Source organism: Haliaeetus leucocephalus, unplaced genomic scaffold, assembly GCF_000737465.1.
Source record: "Haliaeetus leucocephalus isolate CR32 unplaced genomic scaffold, Haliaeetus_leucocephalus-4.0 Scaffold517, whole genome shotgun sequence".
NCBI classification, from domain to species: domain Eukaryota; kingdom Metazoa; phylum Chordata; class Aves; order Accipitriformes; family Accipitridae; genus Haliaeetus; species Haliaeetus leucocephalus.
Genome location: NW_010972953.1, coordinates 801990 through 813166, shown reverse-complemented (window position 1 = coordinate 813166; position 11177 = coordinate 801990). Strand labels below are relative to the sequence as shown.

At 46.8% G+C, this 11177-nt stretch overlaps 1 protein-coding gene across 1 annotated transcript; it reads left to right on the top strand.

Moving 5' to 3' along the window:
• Positions 1-275: 275 nt before the first annotated feature.
• Positions 276-11177, top strand: ZC3H12A (zinc finger CCCH-type containing 12A). The gene is made up of 5 exons (XM_010575961.1): positions 276-615; positions 3883-4022; positions 4817-5051; positions 5609-5715; positions 5821-11177. Exons 1-5 carry the CDS (start codon positions 323-325, stop codon positions 6846-6848), a joined length of 1803 nt encoding a protein of 600 aa, XP_010574263.1. The 5' UTR covers positions 276-322; the 3' UTR covers positions 6849-11177.

Genomic DNA, 11177 nt, shown 5'->3' with positions numbered 1-11177 from the left:
CACGCCGCGGCCCGGCCCTGGCCGGGCCCCGCGGAGGCCGGGCCGGGGCCCGCTGCTAACGCCCGTCTTGGCCCGCAGGTCCGTGGCGTGAGCGGAGGCCGGCGGTCCCCCGCGGGGAGCCATGAGCGCGGGCAGCGTCTTCTCCGTGCCGGGCTGGCTTGAGGCGCTGCCGGCCGCCAGGCCGCCGGCGCCCCGGCTGGGAGAGAGGATGAGCGGCAGAGAGCCGTGCGAGAGCCGCTGCCTCGGCCCGGGCGGCCTGCCCGGCGCGGAGCCGCCCGAGGAGGCGGGGAGCCCCGGGCGGGAGCCCTGCGACGGCGCCGAGATGCAGCTGAAGGTGGACTTCTTCCGCAAGCTGGGCTACTCCTCGGAGGAGATCCACGTCGTGCTGCAGAAGCTGGGCCTGAACGCCGACACCAACACGGTGCTGGGGGAGCTGGTGAAGCACGGCCCGGCCGAGCGGGAGAGCACCGAGGCCCCGCCGGAGGCCAAGGAGGCCCCGCTGGTGCCGCGGGGGGGGGCCGCCAACAAGACCCCCGCGCCCGCGCCGGCCCCGGAGGAGACGGAGGGCGAGAACCTGAAGCCCATCGTGATCGATGGCAGCAACGTGGCCATGAGGTGCGTCTCGGGTTTCCGGCCGGGCGGGGGGCTCGCTGCGGCGGCCCGGCCAGGCGGTGGGTTTTATTGCCTGACCCCTGGCTACGGGGTCTGCCGAGAGCTGGGGGTCTGAAAATCTCGGGGGGGGGTTCTCGCTGCAAACGGCTGGATGCCCGGCCAGCGGCCGGTAGTGTTTTCCGAGGCACCTCACCAGAATGCACAGCTCTCGCGAGGATGAGCATCGCGTCCACGGATGCCATCTGCCTTGACAGCCTCTCCTGCCCGTGGTCGCTGCCAGCCCGTAACCGGTGGTCTCTTGGCTCTGAGGAGAGCCGGCGTGCTTCCCGGGAGATAAAGGCATTTCCTTCTATTTTCTAGCTGATGGGGAGAACAGCTGAAGATACGCTGTCCTCTTACCTAATGGCTTTATGTAAGTTTCTGTAGCAGGAAGTTGCTCAATAAATAATTACAGGTTTAATTAGAGAAGGCTTTGTAGCACAGAGCTGTCTCCTGCATTGGAGACCAGTCTCCAAACTGCGACTCTTGTATTTTGGTTGGATTTCCCTACAGTGTAGAGAACAGATGAGGTGTCAAAGGGGCACTCTGGTGTCACCAAGGCCGGGCTGTAACTTGCCCTCAGCATCGTGGGTGTTCTGGTGCTGATGGCGCAGGTCCTCTCAGGCACTGCAACCAGAGGCAGCCTGCGAAGCCGCTTGGGTTGGAGCGGTAACTTGGGAGTGCAGGAGCCCTAATATCCATGGAGCGCCCAGAATCTCTGGGCTGGATGTTTATTAGCCTGATGTCCCTGCTTTCACCTTGGCTTTTGTTCCCTGCGATGGTGAGTGTTGCCTGCCCCAGCCCCAACCCCTGGTGCTGCACTCCCCACCTCTGCACAGGAGGGTCTGGGCTCCGTTAATTTAATGCACCAGGCTTCCGAATTAGGCTTTGTCGTTGCAGTTCAAAAGCAAGCCTCCTTCACTGTGTTTTATCTTAATAGGTCTTGTAGTGTATGTTTGTGTACACAGACTTTTTTATAAAAAATAAACCTGGGTGCACACAGAGCTGCTGTGTGTGTTACTGTACCTTTTGTCTAAGGTGAAAGTGCTGAGTGGAGATTTGTTTTCAGGTGTGGTTTTCTCCAAGCTGTGGCTGACAGTTCTGAGAACAGGACTGGGAAAAGATGGGGTACAGTCTGCTGTGCAACCAGCGAACAGAGCCTGCGAGTCCCAGGGCAAATAAGGAATTCTGATGGCTGTAGAGCAGGGCTGGAGAGTCAAAGATTTGACCCGGGTGTCTGCAGGAGAGCACCGTCCTATTCCTGCAGCAGCTGTGCAATCACTTGAGGAAAATGGCCCATTGTGAGACCTGGGCTGATAAGTGTGACTCTTGCAGTGAAGCTCACCTTAGATAAGTGCTCAGGCTTAAACAACAGAATTGGTTGTGATTTTTTGAATGAGGAGCTGTTTACCCCTGGAAGTTATCCCCAAAAAGCACAGGAGAGATCACACCAAATGTGACTGGGACAGGCCAGGCCTTAATAATAATGCTGCCAATAGGACGGAGTTTGACATGAGAAAAGCAGTCTGCCTTTTTTAAGCAATTTGCTAGAAGGGGAATTCCATTCTGAAACTTCCTGTATTGATGGTGTGATGTTCCCTGCTGATTCATTTGCAGTGTGTACAGCGGCCTCCCTGAACAGCTCTTGACAAACATATGCAAATCATAGTGGAAATTAGCTTTTACTTCCTTCTAAGGGAATTTTTTCTTGGCTGCTGCCAAATCAGATCAGCCCAATTGGCTACCTTCTGTAGATTTGAGATTGGTAGCAGGGACTCAAAAAAAAAAAAAAAAAAAAAAAAAAAAAAAAAAAAAAAAAAAAAAAAAAAACCAAAACCCCAACCCCAAACCCCCAAAAAACCAAAACTCTGCTTTTTGCATTTATCTCTAAAAGATTATAGTAACCTACCTTTATCTATAGCAAAACCAGTCTGACATTGGAGAAAATTTTTAGAGCATCTTTCTTCTGATGGTTAATGTCAGACTTTCTGTAATTTGGGATTCTTAATGAAGATACATTTGGTGTCTCTTTGTTGCTAAATGTATAGTTCTTTTAGAATAAGTATTTTGGTACAACTCTTCAATTTTCTTAATAGTTTGAGAAGGGTGAGGACAGGACGAGAAGTAAAGCTTCTTTCTAGTAGTACTCCAGCAACACTGCTTCTTAGCAGTGCCTCTGCTGGGATGTAAGCTCTTCACTAATTACTTTATGGAGGAGTTCACTGGCGTGCTAAGTGGTGGTGGGAGTTGAAATATCAATCAAGTGTAGATGGGAAGAGTAAGACTTTGGGCTGGGGTAGTGCCCAGGTGGGGAAAAATCTTACTGAATCATGAGACCAGTTATTTGCAGTATAGTACATCTTACCGGAGTTTCATCATAAAACGCAGGCTATTACATCCCCAGAATGACAAATTGGGCTGTAATACAGAAATGTTGAAAGTTTGCCAGCACTATTATCAACAGAAGAGCTGATTACACTGTAAATACTGGCACTTGTAAAACAGGAGTGGTAGTTTCCTCTTAGAAGTTCTGGAAACTTATTGATACGAGCTAATAAATAATTGAGAAGCAGCTTTTTGCATTGGTACATAGCTTCTGATGCTGTTGTCAAACTTTGTTCTTAAACTGCCAAGTGCTGTTAAGACATTCAGCACTGATCCTGTTAACAGGAGATGTTGCTATTTTGTGCATTTGTAACTGACTTTTGGGGCCATAATATAATGAAGAAGCATCTTTCATCAGTGCTGATGTCCTTGAGGTAAGAGTGCATAAAATATCTTGTTTTTCTTATCATGGTAACTTTACAAGCAAAACACCTAGTGAGAGTGCAGTTTGCACTGGCAGAGATTAACCACTGGCATTAGCTGGCAGAATAGGACAAAGGGTGTTCAAGATCACGTTGTACTTGGGGCTAAAAATAAAGAGCTAGAGTCCAGAGTTGAAGCAAAGGCTCTGTTTCAGAGCGGCTGCAACGGTTACTGCTGCCTTCTCCCTCCCAGTGAGAATTTGGGTGTTTATTGGTATACTAAGGTGCTAAAAGGAACAGTAGTCCTGTGAAGATCTTAGTGCTTCTGTTTACACAAGATGAGCAATGAATACTGATTGTGCTACTCTTAACACTTCTTCACTAAAGGTTGTCTGAATTGCTGCATCCATTTGCTTAGTGTATTGCCTGCCTAGTCTGTACATAACCTGAATATTGAAGTCCTTAATTTTCTTCTCTGATGCAGCCATGGAAATAAAGAAGTGTTCTCCTGCCGAGGCATCCTTCTGGCTGTCCAGTGGTTTTGGGACAGGGGACACAAGGATATTACAGTCTTTGTGCCATCTTGGAGGAAGGAGCAGCCACGACCAGATGTACTTATAACAGGTGTGGAAATATGAAAACCAAAAGTAGCTTTTCAGGCTTAATGCTTTGTCGCTTAATGAGCTTGCAAAGTTCTGGCTAGTTAGTAATTAACTTATGAATGGAAGATCTGAGTAGTAGGAGATCCAGTAAGTTGAGCTGACCAGTGAGAATTAGTCATTAACTTCTCCCCTAAGCAAGTTCTTGCCTGGATCAGTTGCAATAATTCAGAGAACAAAGAATGTAATACTACTCTGCTTTCTAACTTCTTGTCTTTTATTACTTTATTTTTTTTCCTCTTTCAGGGACACATCTTCACGCAATGTATTTGACTATAACATATTCAACACTGGGGGACCGCACAGAATTGCTACATGTTAAAAGTTAAAGCTTGATGGGAGTTTAGTCCGAATTATCCAAATTGAGGGGAGTTTGCTCTGAACTGGCAAACAACTGAGATTTCTGAGTACCTCTGCTCAGAAATCTATGCACGTAGTATGACACTACGAAAGATATTAGCCTGCCAGTCTTAAATGCAAATCACACTTTGCAAGCAAAAGATTGTGTGGATGAGACTTGCTGAATTACAGCAGCCTCTGTGGTGTGCTCCAATTGTTCTCAGGTGTCACGCAGGCACAGGGGCTAGGAGTCCGCCTCTGACAGCGTGATGGATGGTATAAGAAAAGAGATGAGACTACAGGCTGGGTTGTGGAGAGATGAAATGACTACATGAATTTTGTCATTTATTTATATTGTTATTTTATCTGTGCGAAGGCCTTTGGGCTGTGTAAGTGTGTTCACAGTTGTGTTTGTTCTAGACCAGTACATTCTCCGTGACCTTGAAAAGAAGAAAATTCTGGTGTTCACTCCTTCCAGGCGGGTTGGAGGCAAGCGTGTTGTCTGTTATGATGATCGATTCATTGTGAAACTGGCACATGAGTCTGATGGCATTGTGGTTTCTAACGATACTTATCGGGACCTGCAGAACGAGCGTCCTGAGTGGAAGAAATTCATTGAGGAGAGTCTGCTGATGTATTCCTTTGTTAATGACAAGTATGTTCCCATTCTTCCTTTGCTTTTAAAAAAGATCCGTGTGAGCATGCTGTCTTGTTTTAATGAAGCAAGAGCAAGTGATGCATGAAAAGAGCAAAATGCTGGTACGGAATGAAAAAAAAATGCTGTAGAGAGATTTTTATTTTTTTTATGTAGAAGGAAGTGTGGTGGGAAGAACTAACCAACTGTGGTGAGGTACAAAGGCATAAGGAATTGGAGTAATCTCAATAGCTGTTCATGGTTTGGAGCTAGGAGCTCTGCTGTAGTTCCTAGGAGAGCTCCAGGGCTAGATTTCCTCACAGGACAGTCACTAGCAGGCCCAGCAGTAAGTACTAATTCTGGTCAGCAGCAGAGCACAAAACCTCTTCTGTGCCTGAAGTGAAGCATTTCATGCTGGTCTTTACCAGGTGACAGGAGGGTATATCAGCAGTGAAATGGGAAAGCTTTTTAGGGCTCAGATAGCTTTTAATCTTCAATGAAATGGGAGACACTGAGAAGAAATTAAACCCTCACCCAAGAAAGTGAACTGCTTCTGATTGAGATTTATTTTTCTTTAGGTTTATGCCTCCAGATGATCCCTTAGGGCGACATGGCCCCAGCCTGGATAACTTTCTCAGAAAGAAACCTGTGGTGCCAGAGCACAAGAAACAACAGTGCCCCTATGGTAAGACCTGCCTTCTAAACATGAAGACTGAGGTGTCTGTGCAAGTGTAATTCATGCATTTAGTAAAATTCAGCTGGTCATTCCATATTCTGCCTTTCCTTGCAGGGAAGAAATGCACTTATGGAATCAAGTGTAAATTCTACCACCCTGAAAGGATCAATCAGCCCCAGCGCTCATTAGCTGATGAACTCCGAGCCAACGCAAGGTTGTCTCCTACCAGAAGTACCAGTGCCAAGGAGGAGAAAAAGGGCAAAAGAGGTTCCCAGGCAGAGCTCTTGTGCTCTGTGCCCACAGAGAGTGATAAAAGCTCCTTGCAGAAGGTCTCTGCAGAGAGGAAAAGCTTGACCCACAAAGCAAAGCCCAGCGATGTTTCACTTCAGGTCAAAGGCTGTGTGTCAGGCAGCATCCCCCCTAACAGTGGGAGCCACAGGTCTTCTGACAGGTACCAGCAGCCTCATATGGACTCTCTGTCTTATATCTCTCAGGAGCATCTTGACTCAGGCATTGGGTCTCTGGAGAACCAACTGTCTGATATGTGGCCTTACAGATCTACCAGTCACTGTGATCATTCCCACGCTGATCAGGTGGCAGTCTGCACCTGTGGTAGGCAGAGACCTGTCTACCCACATTCTCCCAGCTTAGAGAAAAATGGTCTGGTCTCTTACAAGCATAGTTCCCATAAATCTTCCTCCTCTGGTGCTAGCTTCTTGCAGTATAGCCCTGAGATATCTCACTCAGGGCCACCTCACTCTTTCTCAGGCTATGGAGTACCTGTACACCCAGCTAATGCTGGGCAATACAGCCTGCCCAATGAGTATAATGCCCCTCCACCCCATTCTCGGGAGTACTGGTCTGAACCATACCAGATGCCGCCGCCGCCTCAAGTGATATCTACCAGTGTGCGAGATCCTCGTTCAGTACAGAGAGCCCCAGGGCCAGCGTATGGGGACTCCTGCCAGTGGGCTGTCTCTGACCAGTTTGCAGAGGAGCGGGCCAATGTGCATGTCAAGCTGTGTGGCATATTCCATCCCCATTTAGTTGATGCTGTGATGAGCCGTTTCCCTCGGCTTCTGGATCCCCAAAGGCTAGCTGCAGAGATACTGACGTACAAGTCTCAGAACCCAGGTATATGAGGCAGAAGCTGAGGGCAGCCAGGCATGTGAAAAGCTTGAGAGGCAGTGTTTGCACTCTGTAGCTGCTGTAGATGCCTTCTGAGGGCTTCTCCTTTTTCCTTGGAAATACCAGGCTCCAGTTGGAGGCTGGATACCAGATGTGGTATGCTCACAGCAAATTCTGGTCTAGACGTGACAGTGTGCCCCTCTTAGAGAGGTGAGAGCACCCTAGGGTCCCATCTTCCCCAGAGGCTGTTGAAGAGGCTCTGGGTGCTGAACAGGAGAAGAGGCTGCAGCTTCAGAGCAGGATTTTTCCTTTGGGATTGTATGGTGAGTCAGACACACCCTAAATTCCTACAGTTGTTCAGAACTGAATGTGACCTTACTCCTCCCATTAGCTTCAGTTTTGAGATGATTTAGTGTATTATCAGGCATATGGAGGGAGGACTCCTGGGGGGGGGGGGGCTTGTGAAAGATAAGGGGGTACTACCTTTGCAGTGGTGTGAGGCTTTTTTGTGAAGACAGAAATGCATTGTCAAGGCTGTTCTTAGCTGTTAACTAAGCCTCTTTAGTAAATACTGCCATGCAGACCTGTGGAAAAATGTTGGATTATAAATATAGTATGAAGCTGGGTTTAGCTGTCTTTAATTTGGTTTTATTGGTGCACTTCTTTCATGATGCTTCCCATACCCCTCCCACTTAAGGTTACCTTCCTGAGATGAGGTCATTCTCCAATATGTAGCACAAGTGCTTAGCAAGCTGCTCAGCTCCCAGAAATAAGAGGAGCTAGGAGTGCAATCCTTTCTCAGGATGAGAGGCCTGACACTGCTCCAAAGCTACATGCAAGTTGTGTGTTTGGCATTTGCTGAAAAATGCAGTTGTCAGAACATGTGGATGACCACGCTGTTGATGCTGCTCTAAAACATTGACCTTGCCTGGTAACCTGTCTTAGGCTATCTCTGTACAACACTGACAAGGAGGATTTATGATGTTGTGCCTTTTGTTTTCAGACAGCAATAGTTTTGAGCATTCAGTAAAACAGCTGTAGTCATGTCTGGACTGCTGCCAGTACTGTTCCTGAGGATTCCTTAGTATTTTTCTCTGTAAAGCTGCTGCTTCATCTTCTTACTAATGTTTTCCTGTCCCCTTCAGCTTCGTCAATCTATAGCAGCATCCAAAAATGTAGAGTAAGACTTATTTGGCAAGACTGTTCCCCTTTCATTCCCTCTTACTCTGTAAGATGTTTTTTACTGTAGATACTGTAACAATTTTAAATATGCAAACCCAATTGCTGTAGTAATTGGTTCTGGTCCTGGAATTTCACTGTGCTTAGAATGCAAAGATGTTTCTTGCACTTGCAGGCCAGAAGCAGTTGATTTGTTGATACACATTGTATCTGTGTTTTCTGTTATGTTTTTTAAATACGTCCATCTTGTGGTTAAACCAAGGTTGTTGAGTGGCAAACTATGAAGGGGAGAGTGGAATACAGCTGTTTCTGAGAACCCTCTTCAGGAATGGTTTTGTCTATTACTGTTCTTCCCTCTGACTGTCCAAGGAGTGACCTACCCAGACTGGCACCATGTGCCATAAAAACCACAGGGACACAGAAACCTGTATACCTGGTTAATTATGATACATTACAAATTAGTAATGTTTCATGTTAGTAAGCAAAATGCTTCTTAATTTTAAGTAACCTGATACTTTGCATATTTGTAAATTACAGGAAAAATGGTTTTTAATGTTATTGTCCAGCAACTTGCTGCTTGATGCTGTTTTTAATTAGTACTAGTCTTGACTCAGCCATTGCGTTACTTGGCATCGTGGTTTTTGTTTTTCTGGTGGAATGCTGATATATGCTTCTTCTCTTGCAATCAGAAGATTAACATTTTATACTCACAAGCTGACATTTTACTGAACTTCCTGTATCATTATGCAGTATATAGTTTATGTACTGAATGGAGGCAGCCATGTGAAAGCCATGGCAAAGTAAGAACTTGTGTTATATGAATAAAAACTGCTGAGTTGAGTTATTTGGTCTCTGGTGGCTTTTTGGAAGACCATTCAACATTTTGGCTGGCTTTCCAGGAAAGTCAGAGGAATTATCCTTCCTCCCTGGGGTTCCTCTGACAATCTTAGATCTTCATACACAATCTAGTGGCAGCAACAGCCTGATGGCTGGATATTGACAGGCTTGTGAATTGATGCAGAGTGACAGGTCAAAAAAAAAAATCAAATTGCTCCAAATTGCTGTAGCAGATAATAGCATGTCCAGTGTTTACTGTTTATTTGGCATTACTGAGGTTAGCTCACTGCATAGGGGAGGCACTGGCAGTCGAGGTGCAGTGAGGCAGCAGTGCGCTGGCATGTGGTTCTAACTGCAGTATGAGAACCACGGTGGTGCTGGATGTCTCGGGTGCTAAAGGATAGTACACTCAAACAATTTTGGAATAAACAGCATGGGCTGTGCTTCAGTTTTAATGGGCACTCTACAGTATAGTCTGGAAATAAATACGTATTTTAGCCAGTTGTATAGCACATCTGTGTCAGATGTCAAGCATGATCATATGATAATATGTGAACTCTAACATGTCAAGACTTTGCTCTAAAGCTTTGTTATGAACTGGGAAGGAAATGCAGTAGGAATATCAATGCTCACATTTCTGTGTAAGAATCTTCCCCTCCCACCTGCTATACTGCAGAACCACATGTTCCTATCTGACTTGCTAAATAACTTTATAGTCTTTATTCAAATTTGTGTTCCTGATTTAATACAGGGCAATGACTATTTCTAGTTAATAAAAAACAAGGAAGGCAGGTGCTCCCAGAGATAGTCCTTTGTTTCAAAAAGCAAATCTGGAGCCTCACAGTCTGAAAGGTCATTTATTGGCTGTGGGAGAGGAACCCTCTGGAGGATGTCATCTGAAGTGACAGTAAGCTCATGTGGCTCTGTACCTGTATGATGGCTGGGGTCTTGGTGGGGAGGGGATTAAGTGATGCGTCATAGATTTGGATCAGACCTTTTAACCAGGTGAAGACTTTTTCTGCTGTTTGTAGTGGGGTCTGTAGTTGAAAAATGCTGCAGGATTTTAAGGCCAGTCTTCTTGTAAAATACCTTAATAGCTAATTTTAGTTTTGCAGGATGTGTAGGTGTGGGGGGAATGCTTATTTTTATTTCTATCAAAGCTGGACCGACACAACTAAAGGAATCTGTGCAGAAGCACAGAGGTTCCTTACCATAACCAGAAAAGGAAGACCTGGTGGTGACTTAGTTTGGTTATGATGTTAATGGCCCTCTTCTATTGCAGTGACAGTCCTGGTGGCACACGAAGCAATCTGGGAGGGTCAGTTGCTAATACAAATCTGGTCAAAATCATTCCCACAAACTGCTGCTGTGTGTGCTGCTATGCCACCCAGAAAACCCAGCCAAAATCCAGCCACTGTTTCTCTGAATTCTGTCATTGTCTCATGCAAGGCTTCTGCGTGAGTGAACCTGTGCCTCCTGCCCCTGGAGCATTCTGTGTGTTTGAGTGCAAGTACTCCTTTCTTGTGTGCCATGTATCCTGGTGGGCCGGTTCACTGCGGTGCCCGGGAGCTCAGGAAGTATGAGGAATGCTGACCAGAACTGTCAAAGCTGCATGGGTTTTTGCCCCACACAGTTGTCTGCACTGAGTCGGAGGAGCTGCCTACCTGCACATGGCGGGCTGCTGTGCTTGGGCAGGCTCTCGCTGTGCTGTTATTGTGGAATTTTCAAGACACATCCTGTGGCTTACCACTTCCTTGGGGTGCATCGGCAGGGAGGACCTGTCATGACTGCTGTGCATTTGCATTGTGTTTCTTATCCATTTAAAATAGGTTAGATCTTCTTGTAAGCTTACTGATCTACTGAAGTTTAAGGAGGTCATACACAGACACCCTGTTGAAAGTTTCCTGTATTTCAGCGGGGTTGCCCTGCCTCCATCCTGTTGGCCTTGTGCAGTTGGTAAAGCCTTGTGCTGAGCCCCGCAGGAGGCTCGCTCCTCTCTGAGCAGCTTTTCCTACCCTGACAGGGTGAGGAATGGCTGCTGTTCTCTTCGAAGGGGGCAGCTCCCAGGCTGAGCTGGAGAACGGGGTGCAGAAGGCACCTGAAAAGTCAGGGCATAATAATGGGAAAGAGAAGGAGAATTGCTAAGATGACCCAAGGCTGTTTCTGTTGGACAGTGGGGCCAGCGGGAGCTGGCTGAACGGCTGTGAGCTCTGCAAAACAAGTCTGGTGAGCACAGCCATCGCTAGCTCTTTCCTTCCAAATCAAGCGTGCCATCCTTCACCCTCTGGCAGTGGTCAAGTCATTCTCACTTGTCATCTGTGTTGCTT